This window comes from Boleophthalmus pectinirostris, unplaced genomic scaffold (genome assembly GCF_026225935.1).
Source record: "Boleophthalmus pectinirostris isolate CB_2022bp ecotype Guang Dong unplaced genomic scaffold, ASM2622593v1 HiC_scaffold_1174, whole genome shotgun sequence".
NCBI classification, from domain to species: Eukaryota; Metazoa; Chordata; class Actinopteri; order Gobiiformes; family Gobiidae; genus Boleophthalmus; species Boleophthalmus pectinirostris.
The window spans coordinates 1-20899 of NW_026571012.1; the positions used below are offsets into that span (position 1 = coordinate 1).

General features: G+C 37.3%; 1 protein-coding gene across 1 annotated transcript; it reads left to right on the forward strand.

Annotated features, from left to right (window-relative positions):
* The first annotated feature begins 6146 nt into the window (after positions 1–6146).
* Positions 6147–20688, forward strand: hdx (highly divergent homeobox). The gene is made up of 11 exons (XM_055148168.1): positions 6147–6291; positions 7982–8132; positions 10611–10757; positions 11783–12973; positions 13926–13979; positions 14949–15095; positions 17826–18012; positions 18539–18615; positions 18693–18791; positions 18893–19015; positions 19677–20688. The coding sequence occupies exons 2-11, from the start codon at positions 8067–8069 to the stop codon at positions 19884–19886; spliced, it is 2301 nt and encodes a 766-aa protein (XP_055004143.1). The 5' UTR covers positions 6147–6291; positions 7982–8066; the 3' UTR covers positions 19887–20688.
* Positions 20689–20899: the final 211 nt, after the last annotated feature.

A 20899-nucleotide genomic window follows, 5' to 3' on the forward strand; every position in this document is an offset into this window, starting at 1 on the left:
CTTTATACTCCCATGTTTTATTACAAATTTTCATCTGTAATTGAAGAGAGCTTTTAGCGCACATGGAAGGCTGTGCGATTCATCTTTTTTTCTTTTTTTTTTCACCGATCATCTAAGAGTAATTTAAGGCTGGCGGTCTACAGTCAAACCTTCAGTCAGTAAAAGCATGTTTGGAGCAAGGTTCAGACTTTGGCGGAAGAAATGTGGATGTTAAGGGGCACTCATTAAATATGTGATACCCAATTTTATTCTTATTAGTATATAGTAAAAGAGCTTGGAACTATGTAGATATAAATACATTTATGTTTTTTGAGGTTTGAGATTTAAAAGTCCTATATTATGCAAAAATGAGTTGTGTGAGTTTTAAGTCATTTTAAAATACCATTACCTCATCAAAGATATACTTGAAGTTGCATTTTATTTCATTCACACATGTCTGAGTAATCCTTTATTATTAGTCTGTCTATATCTCTAAAGCTCAAAATGCTCTGTTCCACCTTGTGATGTCACGAAGCAGTAGTTTTCATGTTAAAAGAGACCTTTTACCCTTTTTTTCAGCAGAGATTGGCAATTCCACATCTGAAATTATCCAAATGATTCTAGAGAAGATGTGTGGAGTTTAAAAACACACTGGAGCACTTCTCATGTTACCACATGACATCACAAGGTGGAACACAGTGTTTTGTTTGAAAGAAGACCTCAGACTAACTATGTAGGATCTGTGTATTAAACATGTGCGAATGAAACAAAACACAACTCTGGGCACCTTATAAAATAAATCAGAAAAAGGCCTAGTTATTATATGAGCCTGATTAATCATGTAGCCCAGCCTAGCATGCAGATACTGAAATAGAATGGCAAATAAAGTCCACATATTCTCTACAATACAGTCTGTCAATGTTCCAAGTTTGTTGCAAAAAATTAAAATAAAATAAAAATAAATAAATATTTTGGTTAAAAATATAAAAGTGCACTTATAAATCCAATTTGGCTAACCCAAACCATTTGCGCATTAACAGTCCTCTTGTACGGACTGCCAAGCCAATTTTTCATTTTGCAAACCAGAGCCACGAGCACCAGAGTAGCAGAGATAAACCTCCAAACCAAATTCAAACCGTGGCCAGTCTCTTAATGAACACAGCAACCACGAAGCTTTTCACAGAAGTGCCCTCCACAGATCAGAGGATGGCTGCCGACTGAGGAAGAACCAATTATAAACCAGGACATTACTGTACTACAATCACTCATCAAAATGCAATCAAAACACACCGACCACAATGTGCCCAAAGAGTCCATTAAACACCTGGATAAATAGGACATGTTCTTGTATTACAAATTGAAAATGTCATTATTTCAGAAAGAGGGCAGGGGGCAAGATAACTCTGTGGGAGATTGATTGTTTTTGAAAGAAATATCCAAATTTATGATCCACAAATGTTTGAAAGAAATGTTTTGTTGGGGACTGGCTGCACAAACATGTCACATTAATCTTATGACTTAAAGGTGCACTGCGCAACTTTTCTGGTGGACGTCTGCTACATGCTTGTCTCCATGGAGATCTTATTGCTTTCCCTGGAATGTTCCAAGGTATGGCATTAAACATATCCAGTCAGCATGTCATTCATTACGGGTGTTTCTGTTGCTAAAAAATACAATCATTTCTTCTGTGAATAAGGGCGACTCTCCACAGATGTGAACTGTAATGTAGTATAGTGCTGTAACCTGCTTGTCTCCCTCGGTTCAACCTATAATGTGGAACTTTTTTAAAGAAAGCAATAACATCTCCATGGAGAAAATTATATGACAGGCCCTCCACCAGAAAAGTTACACAATGCATCTTTAAAGTCATTTCAGCTGATGCCTGGAGCTGAAGTTACTGTGAGAAAAAAAAAAAAAATAATAATAATAATTTCACTTTGGTTTATTTGCTGACATAGAAGACATTGAACTTTGTGCCAGTTTTTGTTTCATGTGGACAGGCCCAGCAAATCTGCAATCTCACAGTTAAAGACGCATGGTGTAACTTTCCTGGTGGAGGGTCTGTTATATATATTGTGATGTCACTCTGATGAACCTAACCGATTGTCTCTGTCATAACAAGGCCAGAGTGTAACCAAACGGAACCAACTTCCTCTTAAATCTGCTTTCAAAAAATACAAGCGTTTGGGTGGTCACCAAGGCTACAGGAATAAAACGCACAATAAATTCAGCTGGATCATAAATATCTAAAAACTCCTCTGTCTCATATTCAGGTACAGAATACAATGTGGCTGAGGCGTTTGGAGAAGTACTACTTTGATCTCTTGGTTATATTTATTTTAGTTAGATCTGTCACGATAATTACTATATTCAATATACAATAGCTGGAACAATATATTTTGTGTTTCAATATTAATAGTGTGTACAATTTCTTAGAAAAGTGGGGAGATTTGAGCGGTACAAGGTTGAATAAGTTACTTCTGTGGCTAATTATTGGTTCATTCTGATACGTATTTGTTGCAGCTCAAGCATTTAAGTTACACTGTGTATTTAAAAATGGTTTACTGGGATTATCTTGCATTATTGTAATTGTATCAGTAGCATAAAGTAGTTTCAGTATTATCTTTTATCGCAGAATCTCTATAACAATATAACAATGCTTAAAAATGTTTTATCAATGCAATTTTGATCTATCTCTTACTATGCAATATGCAATAAAAAAAAAAGCAATCTCTTTCTTGTTACTATATGCTATAATTGTAAATCAAAAATATTTTGTTTAATGTTGCTTTATGCACAAACAATTTTCCACTTTTCCCCAACCTCTCTTCCGATTAGCCAGTCTCTGTCATGCTCCGATTGAGTGACAGGTGGATTTAACAATCACAGGCAAGAGTCCACTCTCAGAAGAAACAGATGTCTTTGGTTACCTCTTATAGATAATATAAAAGTACTAAAGCATGAATCATGATAAAGTCAAAATGGAAAGATTTTTTTTTTCCCTTTTGGCATATCGCCCACAGTAGAATAGAATTGGATTTAATTCTCAGTTTGTGCCTAAACTTATTTAGCACTGGCTCAGATTTTTTATGATCTGGTGTTGATCTTAGATGTGTGCAGGTTAAACATGTTAAGTTTGTTTCACAATCACTGTTTAGTTTAGTCCTGAGTTAATACATGATTTCCCCATGTTTAGTCTTCATATTGTTCACAGATCAGGACACACTTCCTAAACACTGTTCTTTATAGTAGAAATAATTAATCATAGCATAACCACATTGTTTTGGATCTTTGGATAAAGCATGGTTAATGCTTTAGTTAATGTATAGTAGTTTCATAGTTAATTTACTGCTAGTTAAGTTATTTGAACACATTATAGTGTTTTAGTCACTATCAAGAACTGACTTTTAGGTTTTCACAAGCTTTAGTTCTCTTTAAATCCTATGCTTTCATATATTAGTCATTTTCACTGTGAGATACTTGTTTCACATTGATTTTGACGGTGGTGGAGGCCCGTTCTTTTCAAATGCCTTTTTTGAATTCAGACACTTGCTCATCGGATGTTGATGTGCACTATGAAGTATCTTGGGGCTCAACTTCCTCATTACTGCCTTGATACGGATTAGACTTGCGGTTTTGAGTCATCATCACACTATAGCGGCAATTAAGTCTTTCTTTTAAAGGGGAAGGTTGCGGACAAGCCTCTTCCTATTGTCAGTAAATGGCCTACACCACAACCACAGTTTGCCTTACAACAGCAGTTCCCTATTCACACACATATATCCAGTATATCCACTATTTCACATAACTGTACATGATTACTTATTACCCATTCATCCTGTCTATTTCAACGGAGCTTTGCAGAGCCACTAAAGCGTGCAGCACACACAAAAAAGACTCGCTTCCTTTATATGGCAGGCGGCGTTGCGCTGTCCATGGTGCTGAAGCTGACTGTACGGTTGGCACTGGGGGGTGGGGGGTGCAGCTAACTACATTAATCATACGCACACACGCACACGCACGCACGTAGACACAGCAAGGTGGTTGTTGCATACGGGTTATGGGTTGTATATCCATCCTTCACGTTCATTGATGAGAGCTGTTACGCTGCTGCTGTGGTGGCTTGGTTTGTAATAAGATGAAATAAGATTACCGCTACGTTCATTATTTCTGTTAAAATGTTACTGCACCGGTTAGAAACGCATTGTACTGTACTTTTTGATCAGTGGTTGGAAAATCATACGTCAGCTTGCGGGTTTTCTGTACAAGGAGCACGCACATGCACGCAGCCAGTGGCCCACTAGGACACATATTCACACAGCATGACCGCACCAGGCGTGTGTTAAATGTCAATTAGCGCATATAAAACAAGTGTTACGTTACCTTTCATCCAGTCCAGGACTTGCTTTGGCGTCCATTTACTTATAGGCTCCATAACCAAAGCCATGGTGTCACAGTCTCTCCGCGGTGCGCGACACAGAACTCAATGCGGGCGACATAAAACGCCTTGACAGTCACATCTGGAACGAGAGAGCGGTTGGAAAAGGTGAGAAAAAGGCAAAGCTCGACACTTGTAAATTCTCCAACGTGAGCATGGCCGCCTGCAGAAACGGTGAACGGGATGCGGTGGTGCAATCCACGCACACACACGGAGACACACACGCGCGTTTTCTCCCTCCTCCTCCTCGCGCTTTCCTTCCCTGCCTCTCTCTCTCCCTCTCTCTGCGCGCACTCACTCTGAGGGTTCTCGTGCCTTCCCGCGCTTAGAGGAGGGATTTTGGTGGGCGATGGAAGGAGATGGAGCCCCTCCCCTCGCCTCGCTGCAGCATCACAAGGGCCACCACTCATAACAGACCGGGAATGGTGCAGCGCGCGGCACAGGGAGCTTTCTCTACGTCGCTCCCGCTTTACGCACACATGCACTTACCTATAACGACAGCGAGGGCTTCTACACCGAGGGCAGAGAACATTTAAGCGAGCCACGTTTTAACAAGCTGCACGCATCACTGGAATATAAATAACTTAACAGGGCAGCAGCCTTAAACTTAATTTTTGTAAATTGCGGTAATAACTAATTATCATGCATGTTAGATAGACCAGATTAAAATGTTTCACAGTTGAACCAACCGCGTTTGTAGCAGTGAGTCATGCCTCTTATGAACACGTGTGCTGAAGGCGCAGCACATTTATGTCATCGGTTTAGCGAACTTCACCGTGTTTGACTGAAGGGAAATTCAAGCATCAGGAGTCCCTCCGCTCTGCAGCGAAGGGGCGCCCCCTGCTGCGCATCTGAGGGAGGTGACGTCATGCACTGATCTGTAAAAAAAAAAAAAAAAAAAAAAAAAAAACTTCAGGAGCAAACTTGGGAAAAGGGAAATATAGGTTATATATGGTGTGATATGTTGTGACATTTGAATTAAAGACAAAATCAGTCACTGTTTAAACCTTATTCTTGTTAGACTATATGTTTTGTCCCCCAGAATGCTAGTGAGTTTTTGACGGTGCTACAGCTTTCCTAAAACAAAAAAGAACCTTTATTAAGAAAAATAAATAAATAAATAAATAAATAAATATATAATAAATACTTGTAATAATGATTTCACTTAAGAAAGAGGCATTCTCTCACATTTTATTTATGTATTTACTGAAGATGATTTTGGTACAAATAGCCTATATTCTCAAAAGCTTTTGGACATGGCAATTACCACAGACAATTTAGTATGTAAATGAAAAATGCATATTCTCCAAAACTAAAATTTTTATATTTGAACAATCATTCACCATTGACCATATTTTATTGTAGCCCTAACTGATCCGATTAAAGTGGTAACGTTGTAGCCCACAGCCTAGTGCATAAGAAGAACACTGCACAAATTCCCCCAGTATCATCTTATTATAAGCAGTCTTATTGGTTGTAGTAATAAACAGCACCTAGCCAATAACTGTAGGTTAAGGTGTAAAACTCACTCAGTGGAATACTTGAGACACACTAAACTCTGATTATTTCATATAAATGTTACATTTAAAACATTGTAACGAGAGATACAAAGTTTGGTTTGGGCCGAAACTGCTTTGACCGAAATCCTGCCCGTCTTTGTGACCTCCTCTTTTAGTAATCACAAAGTCAGAGGGGGGCGGGACCTCTGGATGTCAGCGCCTGATCTTAAGCTCCCATTGGCTCCTGTCTGCGCACACGTCACAATCATGATTAGAATTGATGATCGGACGCTCTGATTTCATTGTCTAGCAAAAGGGGTCTGCTGAAGAAATCTGCTGAATTTGAACGCACGTCTGATTTTGACATCAGAAATGGTGAGTCTGATTTTGATTTCTCCCTGGACACGTGAATTCCCCGTTCGTCTTCGCGTTGTGGCTGGTCGGAGTTAAGGTCAGCCTAAATGACCACAGCAGGATCGAGAATTCACACATTTAAAGGAAAAGTTTAGCCGTGGCTATCCATTGGGGGAGGGATGCTAGGCTAATGCTAACTAGCCCAGGAGGTTTGGCTACGGCTCAGGCCTAAAAAAGCCGAACTACATGCAGACTGCCCACTGATTCAACAGCGCTTACCCAGTTTTTAAGCCTAATTCTCCCTGATGTAAAGTTATGACACAGACTTCATGCGATAATCATGTTTCTAAACCCTGATCTTTTGCCTGGTTGACGCACTCGGGTGACGCTCCCACTATTTGCCTTTTCGCTTATTACATCCGTGCTTTTCCTCGTAATGATCAAACGATGCCCACGACGCACTGTTTACTGTGGCCATGCGCAGTCTCCCTGCCTAAATAAATCAGCTCGAAGCTTATTGGTCGCATTGCGTCCGCGTATGCAATCTTTCCCGAGTTATTAAACCCTTATAAACATTAACTTGCTCCCCCTAGTGATACTACATCGAGGACTGGCTTAACAGCTTCTTCCTCACCACAGGAGCCAGCCAGGAATATTTATGACTGAGTAACTACGTGAGAAAATGAGATTATAGTGACCCCCAAAATGGGCCTATTTTAAATATTAAATAAGACGAGTGTTGTCAGTGTGAGTGTGAGTGTGACATGATTACGCAAAATAATTAAAGTTAGGACATTTTGTAATTTTAAGAAAGACTCATGTTACAGATGTGTAATCCTATAGGTCTAACAAAAGGAGGCAGTAGACCTGTAGAGATAGCTGAACCAACTAATCAATTTTATTAAATTGCAGCCTGTAATCATTTGATTAGAAGAAGATGAAGAAGGCACATAAAAAGCTGTTAACCTTTCACTGTACTAGGGATGTCATAATAACAAATTTTAGTGTAACGAATATTGTGAGGAAAAAAAAACAAAAAAAACACTATGGACATCAAGATCAAACAACAGTGAAATCCTTAATTTTCTTTCATTTCTACTCTACTCTCACAAAGTAAAGCCATTTTGAGAATAAATTGAGTGGAAATGACTTAATTTTGCTTCCAGAATTGTCCTGATTATTATTTTGTAGTTTGTTATTATTATATTGTGGCCTGTATATTCATGTATAGTAACCCAATACTCTTGACATCCCTACATTGTACTAGTGTGATTTGAATAATGCTGAATAGTAAAATGTAAAACAAATAAAGCAGAATCTAATACTTTCATAGTGGATAATGAGTCATAGAAGTTATGTATTTGATCCTCTGCATCTCATATCTACTCGTAGTAGAGCAAAATAACAAAAGTGCCCCACTAGTACAAAGAAAAAGTACCCATAATAATATTGAGCCTCATAAATAATTGTTCCATCTGTCATCTATTGAATAAGTCTCAACCAAAAATACACACAAATTAGTTACATTATTAACACCTTTTATGCTGAAATAGGCATCATTTGATAATGCTAGTGAATGGTGTACCACAACATCTTTTATAACATCAAAACTGTTCCATGACTCAGAAAAGGTTGAAAAACACTTCTATAGTAGTTTACTACAATAACCAGTGATTATGTTTGTATATGGCTGTATGCTTTATTTCTACAGTTGTTATTACCTGCCCGTGTGCGTCATGCCCTGTCATAATGAGGAAAAACAGGACTGTTCCTAGAATCATGGAGCGCGCTCAGTGATGACCGCCTCGTACCCCTCCAGCCGCAGGATGGATGCGTGGGACCAGAGGCGTGGCCTGCAAACTGTAAGTCTATATGGACACATTATTATCTGTATAAAAGAAAAAAGAAAGACAAGTTATGTTAATCCTAATGCATTTTGGCATCATATTGTTGGATTATGTAATACAGTAAACTATTATTCTGTTATTTATTTATATATCAGTTTTTTCCCCCCTTAAATCTGAATAGTTCCAAACAAAAATTTATTAAAGACATAAGAATGAATCCACTTTGTCACAACATATATATTTCAAAGATTTTAATGGGTAAAATAGTAGAATAGTCTACTCCTAAAGCAAGGATATTGTTACTTAAAATTAATAACTAAATACTTTTAGATCGTCAAAATAAATTGATTACAAGATACAAATCAATATTAAAACTACTACATAAATCAGATATTTGAGCAGGTATTGTTGTGTTATCAAAAAAATAAATACATAAAATGTACCCACTGGCATGCAACCTTGAGCATTCCTTATATCATCTGATCTCGGAAGCTAAGTAGGGCTGGGCTTGGTTAGCAGTTGGATGGAAAATCACGGGGAATACCAGGTGCTAAACCAGACTTAAAGCAGATTTGTTCATATAGCCCTTTCCCTCTGGTTTTACAGTTAATTTCTCTCTATTGCTGTTTTTATGGGGTACCAGTTGTATTTGTTGGTGTCTTTTAATCCTTTGTGAAGTGCCTCTGAGTGTTTATATAAATACAATGAATTATTATTTTAATGTTGTTGCCATTGCAACTTGTTTAAAAAAAGTGTTTAAAAATGCACTATATAAAACGAATGCATTATTTACTGTGGCTTCACAATTAGTATTTAGTATCAGGCTTCTTCCCCTAGTATCAGAATGAAGTTTGAAATTCTAGTATCATGACAACCCTTAAAATGTAAAGTAGGCTGTTGTGGAAAATGATCTCTTGATGATAAATAATAATCCATTTGCGAAGCCTGGTGAGTTTATGAAATCCATCTGAGCTTTGAGTATTTATACAGAAATACAAAGTTACATACATAGTGAAGTTTGTTTCACAGCCATGAGTTATTCAATTTTTACAGACTCAGCAGACAGTCTCTGCTGAGTCTTCACACAATGTTAATGTCAGGTCTGGGTCTCTGACTGACACAGAACAAATGCATTTACACTGACATATGATATGATAATATTTTCTTTACAACATGAATACACATATTTCCATCACATTGGCTCAAATGGACATTGACCTCACTGATCACTAATGCCAGGAGGGCTAATGAGTAATACGACTGTAACACACTGCTCCAAGTTATTTAATCTGCTTATTCCATAGTCCCACAAAATGAAAATAGTTCACTTTTAAACGATCTTTTGGCCTTCCAAGTTTTTTTGTTTTTTTTTGTAGTTGAAGATAGTCCCTCAGTACAGTAGTTCATTGGTTTATCTGGTGCTGATGCTCATAGCGTACTGAGTTGTTGAAATGTCTCACCTTTGAATCTGAAAACGCTAGTTTACTGTCATGAATAACGCAAATATCTGTTATTTATGGGTTTTAAATGAAGCTACATTATACTTAGGGCAGTTAAGCATTTGTTTACTCCATTGTTTTGGTAATGTTATGGTGATGGCCAAAGAGCAGGGATATAGAATGTGAATGTGTGTTTTTTCCATAAAATGTATTGTATATATACAAAGAAATAATTTTAAACATACATACATTCAAACAGATGGATATATAGGGGTAATTAATGGATTCAGATTGATAATTCCGATTCTTTATAAACTGATAACATGTTGTTAGCTTGTTCATTTGGAAGGTTTTCTAATTATTTAAAATAATATTTCAGATTACATTTGAATTTAAAGAGATTAGGAATGGTGTTATTCCACTTACAACTATGAATAAAATATTATAAAATAATATAACATTTAAAATATAGATGTGCTTTGTATCCAAATTGTTATCAAAATAATAAAATAAAATATCCCTTTTCTGAAGTGTACTTTCCACACCACACAAAGATGTTAAGATAAAAAAGATGTTCAACTGATTTATTTTCTGTATTATAAAATACACATGGGTCACATTTACTAATATTTTTTTTCCATAAAATAATGTGTTGAATAGAACAAATGTATAATTTTAAAATAGACCTCTGTGATTTTATGGTTAACTTAATATCTTTTGTTATAAACCCACATTTTATCCCTGTCAATATTGAAAAAATGTTATCCCAATCAAATTTTCACAAGCGAGTTGTTTTATTTGTTACTATTTGTCTCAGAAATGTGTTCTTACATTTCTCATCTTTGATATTAATCACATCTGAATATATGATTGAGATGGACACCAGCTGGTTATTTGGATTTTGGTCATCTTGCAGGATACTTCGATAACCTGTGGGTATTGCATCAAATACTTGTGTGTTATAAAACATTAACACACAGCACTTAACAATTGGAATTCTAACTGACTGTGGTATAAAGTTATATAACACTGCATATTTATGTTCTTTTTACAGATGAATCTCCGTTCAGTTTTCACCATTGAACAGCAGAGGATCCTGGAGCGGTACTATGAGAATGGGATGACCAATCAGAGCAAAGCCTGCTTCCAGCTCATCCTGCAGTGTGCTCAGGAGGCCAAACTGGACTTCAGTGTGGTCCGGGTAGGTACATAAATACAATGGGAAATATTAAGGAAAAGTAATTAGGGCAGTAAATCTATGTAATGGTTATGCATTATGCTGTTATGCTTATTTTGCTATACCACATCCCATAGGTGCATGTGTAGTACAGTTTTAAGTGTTATTAATGTGGCTTTCATTTGCAAAGCTTGCTGTATTTATGTTTGGCATGTTATTGATGCAATGATGCATGCTGGGGGTGTTCTAATCATTCCACCACTAGAGATTCATGTAGAAAAAGAAAAAAGCCTGTGATCAATTAGTGTTCATGGTCCTGTTTAGGTGTTTGCTTTTCAATAAAAATGTGAAAGTGACTGTTGGCTAATTCTGGCTAGCTTGTGGCTGTAATTTTATGTGTGAGAGACTTGTTTAACAGCACAAAGCAGGTCTTTCTGGTCAAATTGTGGTAAAATAATGCTCAGATTAAAGTGTACCTTGAGTAACAGAGGGCAAAAGGAGAAATTCAGTTTGTCAACTGGACAAAAGTTTATTTGGTTGAATACGTTTCTCAGCTCATCCAAGCTGCTTCTTCAGTTCTTCTTCAGAACTAAAAAAGAAATAAACTTTTGTTCATTTAACAAATTGAATTTCTCCTTTTTGCCATGGATTTTACCTAGATGACTGAGGGAGGGATTGTACACACATCTTGAGTAACAGAGCTTCTAACAGAATAGTGCTGTCAGTTAGCTTCACACTCCCGGGGATATTGATGACATCTGCTGCAAAGTATATTTTTTAATCTGTTTAGCTCAATATATCTACATAAATGAAAAATAATTTGAACACCATGTAATTTAATAATTTTACTCTCTTTATACTCTCTATATTCTCTTTCTATGCTTTGTTTTAACATTGAAAGTTTAAAAAAGGCTGTTATCAATTCTGCATATGAAAAAACAAACAAAGAATAGGAATTTTTTTTTTTTTTTTTTTAAGCCGTTTCTAACATGGCTTAAAGCTCATAAGACTGATTTTTGCTTAAAACATTTCTTTTTGTTTATTTCCAGACATGGGTTGGAAACAAGAGACGTAAGCTCGCCTCCAAAGCAGACCAGAACGGAGCAATGTCCCATTCGTTATCCAGTCACAGCCTTTCTGCGGGACTCCTCTCCAACCACACTTTACCTGTTGGTACTTTATCAAATTCTTCTATAGTACCTGGACCCCTCCTACCTTCTGAAGTCCTCACAGCTCGTAGCATCTCAAATCGGGTTCACCTTTTTCCTCACTCTTCAAATTTCAAACTTCAAACTCAAAATTTTACTACAACACCTTCCTCGACCTCTTCATCGCCTCTTACAGTCCGAGGCAATACTAACAATAATAACAATGACGTCATATTAACTGGTATTTATTCACTTAATTCTGCTGAACGTTCCAGACAACGACCGGTGGCCCCTCCGCCTTCCAAGCCCGAGTCGCAACAGAACACAACTTCTTTTAACATCAACCTAACTGTACAAAACAAAAATAACTCTAGCGTTTTACCTCTTCAGTCAAAACCGGTTTCACTAGCTCAAAATCCTGCTCAGTTACCTCCATCGACAGGGGCTGTAGTTCACAATACAGCCAAGAAGACCACCTTATCCTCTGCGGAGACAGGTGTTAATGTAGGAACTATTATACCTCAAAGCTGGACAAGACAATATGGTACAGCGAATACGCTCCCATGGTCTAACAACTCAAGCCCTCAAATCAAGACTCAACCAAGACCTCATTCAAACCCGCAACCTCAAAGTACTACAAATACTATTACTCCTCAGAAAGTGAAGGTAACACTACCAGTTCAAAACTCAAATACTCCCTCATCTACTCCTCGTATACAGCAAGTTTTTACATTGTCTGAAAAAAGCGAGTGGAGTAAGCTCATTTCGGCGCAAGGAAAAAGCCAAAAAATATCAGAAAATCGACAATCTGCAACTAGCTTCTTGGACACCAGTCATAATTTCTCAATCGCCATGGAAACTGGAGATGAGGAAGATGAGTGGCAGAGGGAGGAAGAACTGGCAAATATGGCAGCTCAAACTTACATCCAGAGGGAGCAGAGGAGCCCGAACGTGGGTGAACTTTGTAGTAGAAGTAGCACCACACAACAGACAACTAGCTCCAAATCCACAGCAGTTCAAAGTAATGATGATCTCCATGGTTACGAGGCGGTGGCAGCTCAGACCTTGCTCACAACAGAGTCCAGCTCACAGGTAAGAAAACTAAATATTCACCAGTAACACAATCCAAATGCTGAAAGATGCATGATGTAACTTTTCTGGTGGGGGGTCTGCCAGCTGCTTGTTTCCATGAGGATGTTATTGCCTTGTCTGTAATATTACACAGTAAGACATTACACGTATCTGTGTTACATTTATTCTTTTACAGGTGCTCAAAAATAGCTTGAAAAACAGCCATCCTTTTATTGAGCAGGATCGCCACTCAATAGTACTAATCTGTACTTGGCCGTGTGGTGTCCCTTGCTTGTCTCCATGGAGATAGACATGTTTACACTGGCATACTGTGAAACATTACAGGCAGAACAGTCTTTGTGGAGGCAAGAAGATGGTGGGTCCTCCATCAGAAAAGTTACACTCTGCATCTTTAAAGGGCCCGTATTACGCTATTTTCTGATCCATGTTATAATGTTGTTTTCTCATCACAAACATTGTTGTGTTTTGTTTCATTCACACATGTTTAATACACAAACCCTGCATATTTAGGCTGAGTTCTCTCAAACAGAAAACACTCTGTTCCTACTTGTGATGTCATGTGGTAATACAAGAAGTGTTTTTAAACTCCATACACCTTCACTAGAATCATTTGGATAATTTCAGCCCTGGCTTTGCCCATTTGTAGGTAAAAAGTATAGTTGTTATCTTGAAAACCCCTCCTTCGTGACATCACAAGGTGGAGCAGAGCATTTTGAGCATTTGAGATGTAGGCACTGGCAAGCTAATAAACCTGAATTACTCAAACTTGTGTGACTGAAACAAAACACAACTCCATACCTCATCATACTTTTTGGATGAGGTAACAACATTGTAACATAGCTTAAAGCTCATAAGAGTCAATTTTGCATAATACAGGACCTTTAACTGCTAACTCAAAAGAACATGGCGGTATTTTAAATGCTGAAAAATAACAGCATGTCTATTTTTGCAGACAGTTAGTGCAACAGCTGATCCCTGGGTTTTAAACAACTCGAGAAAGAGAACGGTGAGTGCTCATTTTAAAATAAACGCTTCTTGTAGCTTTAGTTTTAGCTGCTATAGTCGGGTTCAAATTCTGTTCTAAACCTTATCTAAACTATTTATTTTTAACTGGGGGCTTATGTATGATTTCCCATCTAAGAAAGTGAAGCTTGAGAACCTTTTAAATGACTCAGTATTTCACATTGCACCATTAAAAAAATAAAAAATGAATGAAGGAAACCTTGGTGGTTCAACTGGAACACCGTGTGCCATGTACTAATCAAACATTACTCTAATAGTTACCACCATGTCATTCCCATTTTCGCTTTTTCTGTCTCTTGCGTCACTGTCAAATAAGGACGGTTAAATCAAGAGTGATGTAAAAACGAATGTGACAAATAACTGAAACATTGTGACATTGTACCAAAAGTCTCACAATAATATTGTGGGTTGTCACAATATCGAATTATAAGATCCTTTAGTTAAAAGTCTTGTTTTGTTGTAGCAATAATTTGAAACACAGAGGGAATTACACATTTTGTTCCATTTCAATGCAGACAAGAAATAATAGCTATAAAACACTTTTCTGTCTTAATCCTTTGGAATATGACAATAATATAGCACCAAAGACTTTCCAAGGCTTTTAAAAAGGAAAACGTAGCATTATCTTCGCAATATTGCAATAAATACCGTAACAATAAAATGAGATTAGCATGTCAGTAAAACTTTATTGCTTTGAACAGCTGGTCTTTTTATGGAAAAAGTGTTAACCATGGTCTAAAATGTTTTGAAACACATGAGATTCTAATATTAGTTCAACAATTCATATTTCAAGCTTCTTTCAAATTCCCCATAATGGGTTTATAATATGCTTGCATGTGAACTGAATCCTGATTTGAAACCAGTCCCAAATCTAATTCCAAGCGCATTCCAAAAGCAGCCCTAAACTCCACTGTGAATTATTTGTACTAACCAGAGATTTATGTGTTTGTAGCTTCAGGATCGGACTCAGTTCAGTGATGGGGATCTGGTCCAACTTAAGCGCTATTGGGACCGAGGAATGACGAGCCTGGGTTCTGTGTGCAAAGACAAAATCAACGCTGCGGCCAACCAGCTCAACGTGGACACTGAAATAGTCAAAGTAAATATACCCCAAAGTGCTCTTGTTTGAAAAATGGATTAGATCTGACTTTGCTTTGACTTAATAATGGGCGACAAACTGAGAGAGAGCTCATTTGGGTCTGAAAAATTGGCTTAACTTTGACGCACAAAGTTATTTAGAAGTCACACGTAATCGGACTGAACAAGGGCAGAAATAAGAATAAACCTGAATTCAAGACTAAACTTCTCCAGGACTTAAAGTGCCCATATTACACTGTTTTCTTACCTAAGTTATAATGTTGATTCATCATCAAAAACACAGCTGGAGTTGTGTTTTGTTTGTGCTCCACTGTGTTTTTAACCTCCATACCCCTTCACTAGAATAGTTTGGATAATTTCAGCCCTGGAATTATCAATCTCTCATAAACTAAATATAATGTAGACAGACTAATAAACCAAGGTTACTCAAATGTGTGTAGATGAAACAAAACACAAGTCCAGGTTTGTTTTTATTATAACGTGCCTTCAAGCTGATCTGAATCTTTTTGTGTAATATAGGACCTTTTACCAGCTCTCGAAGAACACATGCACTGAAACCAGGTTGAAACCATCAAGTTAAAGAGCACTGCGTAACTTTTCTGGGAGCAGTACAACTCTGCTTTCCTCCATGGGCATGTTACTGTCACATTGTCTACAATATATGTCACATAAATAAAATCTTACCTATCTAGTATTAATGTCATTATAATTATTTTTAATTCTTGAAAAATATGCATTGTTACTACATCCAAGATCGCCTCTCTGCAAATCTGACCTGTAACTCAGCCTGCTTGTCTCCATGGAGATTTGGAGTTTAATGCCATACTGTGTTACAAACCAGGCAAAGCAAAAAGGGTGACAAGGTTGGTGTGCGGACCCTTCACCATAAAGTTAGTTAAAGATGCAATGTGTAACTTTTGTGGTGGAGGGTCCGTCAAATTCTTTTCTCCATGTAGATGTTTTTGCTTTGTCTGGGATGTTTCAGAGTATGGCATTCAATCTTTCCTTCATTATGGAGACCAAACCAGACCAAGTTACAGGTCAGATCGGTGGAGAAGTCTACTCACCATTCAGAATGCCTGTCTTTTGTAGGAATTTTTGAGCTATAAAACCTCCTGTAATTGAATAAATGTAAAGTAGAGCTTTTTTAATGGCATACTGTGAAACATTCCAGGCAGGGCCCCAAACCATGGAAACGAGCAGGTGTGAGACCCTCAACGAAAAACTTACATAGTGCATTTTTGAGCTGTGCACCTCAGATCTTAGACAGGAGTAAACTAAACCACGACCATGAAAACCCCATACGCTATTCCAAACTAAACGCTGTACTTAATTACTTAAGCATATCATGGCATATCATTTATTACCATGGCATCTGCTGCAGTTGCCCCATTTGGATCAGAAATATTGCCTTAACTACGCTTGACAAAATTGTTTAAAAGTCACAGAGTTGTGTAACAGGGTCGGCATGCTGATGGACTAAATATAGTGGCCCAGACCAGAAACACATGACCTACTGCCATCTCCTGCTAGCTCAATTACTAATTTACTTTATGGCCTCTGGAGAGATTCTGCTGTTTATGAGCAAAACTTTGATATAATATTAAATGTCTGTAATTATTATTTAGATAATTTCATGTACAGCATATGATTGACTTGAGTGCCATATGGTCTAATACCATATAATAGTGTATTGGGCACTGAGGAATTATGGGTATTTTTATCATTTCCAACACCGGGGCCATATGTAATGGTGCCGTATGTAACTTTATGATGACATGTCTGCCACCTGCTTTTCTCCATGAATATATCATTGCTTTGCCTGGAATGTTCCACAGGATGGCATTAAACTCCTTTTATCTATATAAAGAAAGCAGTTGACAGCATCAGGCAAAGTTATGGGTCAGTTCTGTGGAGAGGCGACCCCATTCACAGTAACAGTTTTTGCATGGTACTGTGTGGCAATAAAAACATTTGTAACTGAATAATAACATCATGTGAAATATTTTAGGCAAAGCAATCCAAGCAATCTTAAAATGGTGAACCCCCTACTAAAAAAAAGTCACATAGTCACATGCATTGAAATTTAAGCTTTAAGCCAAGTTTTAATGTTATTACCTCATCAAAAACATTCTTGGAGTTCTGTTTTGTTTCATTGACACATATTTGAGAAATCCCATCATTAGTCTGTCCACATCTCCAAAGCTCAGAAGACTCTGTTCCACCTTGTGACATCATCATCTGGAGTTTAAAAACACAGTGAAGTTCCTGTATTACCACATGACCTCACAAGGTTAAACAGTGAGTGTTTTCTGTTTGAGAGAAGAACCTAAAAATGCAGGGTTTGTGTGTGCAACATGTGTGAATGAAACAAAACACAACTTCAGATATGTCAGCCATGAGGAAATAACATTACAACATAAATCAGAAAATAGCGTAATATAGGCCCTTTAAATGAATGTGATAGTAATCGGTCTGGAAAATTGATTTTTGTTATATGTCTTGCCAAGGGATGGTTACTGTGGCCCCAAAATATGCACATCCAGGACACAGAGATACCTCTCGACACAAATTCCATTCCATTGCCATTTATTAGTCAAAGACCCTATATGCCAAATTAAATAAGGAAATTCCTGTGTGCTAGGAAGCTGATAATATAGCATGGAGACTCCGAGGATAGATTCTTCTGCTTGTAAATGTATGACTAATGCAGACTTGCTTTGTTTGCCAGACCTGGATCAGTAACAGGCGAAGGAAGTATCGTCTGATGGGTATCGAGATCCCTCCTCCGAAAGGAGGGCCAGCAGTATTTACAACCTCTCCCCCAGGAAATGAGTCTCCCGTGGCCCTTAGCCCCGACGTGGACAGGCTCCAGACACCGGATTTAACGGATGACACCAATGACGGGCTGTCTGAAGGTAAGACGAAGGGATAATCGCAATGTATCAAGAACTGAAAAACTAAAAATCTAAATGGCAAAAGTGACATTTATTGACTACTAAAAACAGGTTAAGATGTGTGAATATTACCGGTAAGGTTGATCTGATATTTATGTCCTTTTTGTTGCTGTTATTTTTAGTTTTGTTTGTGCATGTGTGTTGGGAGGGCATGGTGTCAATTACATGTGCAAAAAATGGAAAATGCAATAGAATCTTGTTGCTACAATCAAAGTCACAATTCAGACTACTTTTATGGTGCACTGTTGGCTTCAGCATGGTTCAGATGTTGGTTCAAGTGTAGTACAAAGTCAGACTTTTCAATAAGTCTATATATATTTAATTCAATGATTAAGCTGTAAGATCATTGAGCCCAACGTGCAGCATCTGTTACACAATCACATCTATGCAACAGTTTATCCTTACATATCTTTATAAGTAAACTAATGCTAATATTGTTAATTTTGTATTTGATGCTTGTTAAAGAGAAATATATATTTTTCTTCAGATGGCACCATCAGCTCCCATAACAGAGAGGGTGAAAATGACATTGACATGTCCACTGCTCCACTGGCTAATAATGTGGTAGGTTACTTTCTGTTTCACAGCTTCATAACATTGTTGTATACAACAATTGTGTATCTACTTTGTTTCCTTTACAGAAAATAGAAGTCAGTGACGATGATGAGGAAGTGAATGAAGATGGTGTCGATATGATGGCTTCAGACCTTGAGCAAATGCAAAGCCTGCTTGAATTTAAGGTTACATTACATTTAACTATACATTGTAATGACAATGACTCATAAAAATAATTTTTACAACTAATACAACTGTGTGTTTTTATTGCATTCCTGCATTATAGCATGAGGAAGTGCAGTTCCTTGAGAATGAGCTAGAGAACCAAAAACAAAGATACCAGGATCTTGCAAGCTTCACCAAAAGCCTGCTTATCGCTGTGAGAAACAAGGACCTGGACAGGCAACAGGTAAGTGGATGAGTGCAAAGTTCAACCACAAAACCCATATCAATGTACAGTATATGTATGGAGAGGGATGTCACGATATTGAATTTAGTGTTATGATTATTGTGAGGCAAAAACACAGATTTAGCAATTATTCACAGTTATTGACATATAGACCAAACAACAGTGAAATCCTTAATTTTCTTTCATTATTATTATACTATTATCTATCATGGTAATGTGACATAAACAGCCAGATTAAAACACTTTACATGAATTATACTTTTTTTATGGATGGATATTCCTTAATTTTGCTTCTAAAAGTGTTACAATTGAGAACTAAAAAATAAAATTGTGACCTAATAATCTTCACATCCATATGTATGTATAACCTAAATAAAGGTTTAACAAAGAAACCATATAGAAGTTATGTTCATCTAACGTATAAATGTCCCTTGTCATAATTTTAATGTAGTTAGAGTCATGAATTCTGATCACGGAATATTCCTTGAGATGGACCCTTTTGCTTTAATATTTCTGTTTCAGAGCCTTATAATGTTTCATAATTTAAGATTCTATCACTTTCAAACAAATCACACAAAATCGCAAAAATAAACTCATAGTAATCATAAACATAAAATAACCGTAATGAAAGACACATTTTTTACTTTTTGTTTACTTTTAGGAACTCATGGATAGTCTACCTCCGTCTTCTGATCAGGACTGGGAGTTTGAAGAGGATATACAATCTCCTGGTTCTCCTTCAGCTGAAGACTGCACTGAGCACAGGGGGTCCCCGGGGAGCAGTGGAGGGCTCTCACCACTGACCAATAAAGACTCCAAAAAGAAAGTGCACAAAGTTACTGAACCTTCTGCATCAGAGGGAAAAGACTGATTTATTGTGTAATACATAGACTTAGATGAGTTCACACGCTTCACATAGAAACAGGTGATCTGACAAATAAAAACAAGAAATACTCACCTCACGTCCTGTTGCCCTATGGCTATGGATTTAAAGGTGCATTGTGTAACTTTGCTAATGCCATGGAGATGTTACTGCTTTGCCTGGAATGTTTCATATTAAGGCATTAAACCTTTCTATCTTCATGGAGACCAAACCGAGCCAAGTTACTGGTTAAATCTGTGGAGAGACAACCCTGCTCACAAAACGCCAGTTTTTCCACATATTTCCAAGCTATAAAACCACCTGTAATTGATTAAAATGTAAGGTAAATCTGTTTAATGTCATATTGTGGAACATTCTAAGCATAACAAAGAAATTTCCACAGAAACAAGAAGGTGACGGATACACAACCAAAAAGTTACACAGTGCACCTTTAAGCATCATCTTGATAGTTGGACTGACGTTGCCTTTTTATTGTATATTTGCCTTGCTCTAGGGTTGTCCAGACAGAATAATAAACACTCACCAAGTCACTCACTCTTTATAATGTGTTAGATTCATGTTTCAGTATGTAAATGTACACCATGAGTTCAACTTAAAGGTTCAGTGTATAACTTGTCTGGAGGAGGGTCTGTTGCTTGCTTGTCTCCATGGAGATGTGCCTAAAACATTATACAGTATAGCCGTAAACTTAAGAATCTCCATGGAGACTTGCAAGCCGAATTACAGGTTAGATTTCTGGAGAGGTGACCCCACTCATAGTAAGAATTAATGTTTTGTTTATATATCTATATTTGTAGCAATAAATTAACACCTGTAGTTGAATAAATGCAAGACAGATGGATTTGGGCAGTGGACATTTAAACCAAAGAATCAACATCTCCATACAGGTTGTAGACCCTCTCCAGAAAAGTTACACAGTGCACTTTTAATGTGTAGTTGCATCTTGCACTTCTCGGAACTGTATAAAGGATTGAGCTTAAGCCTCTTAGCCAGCCCTACTT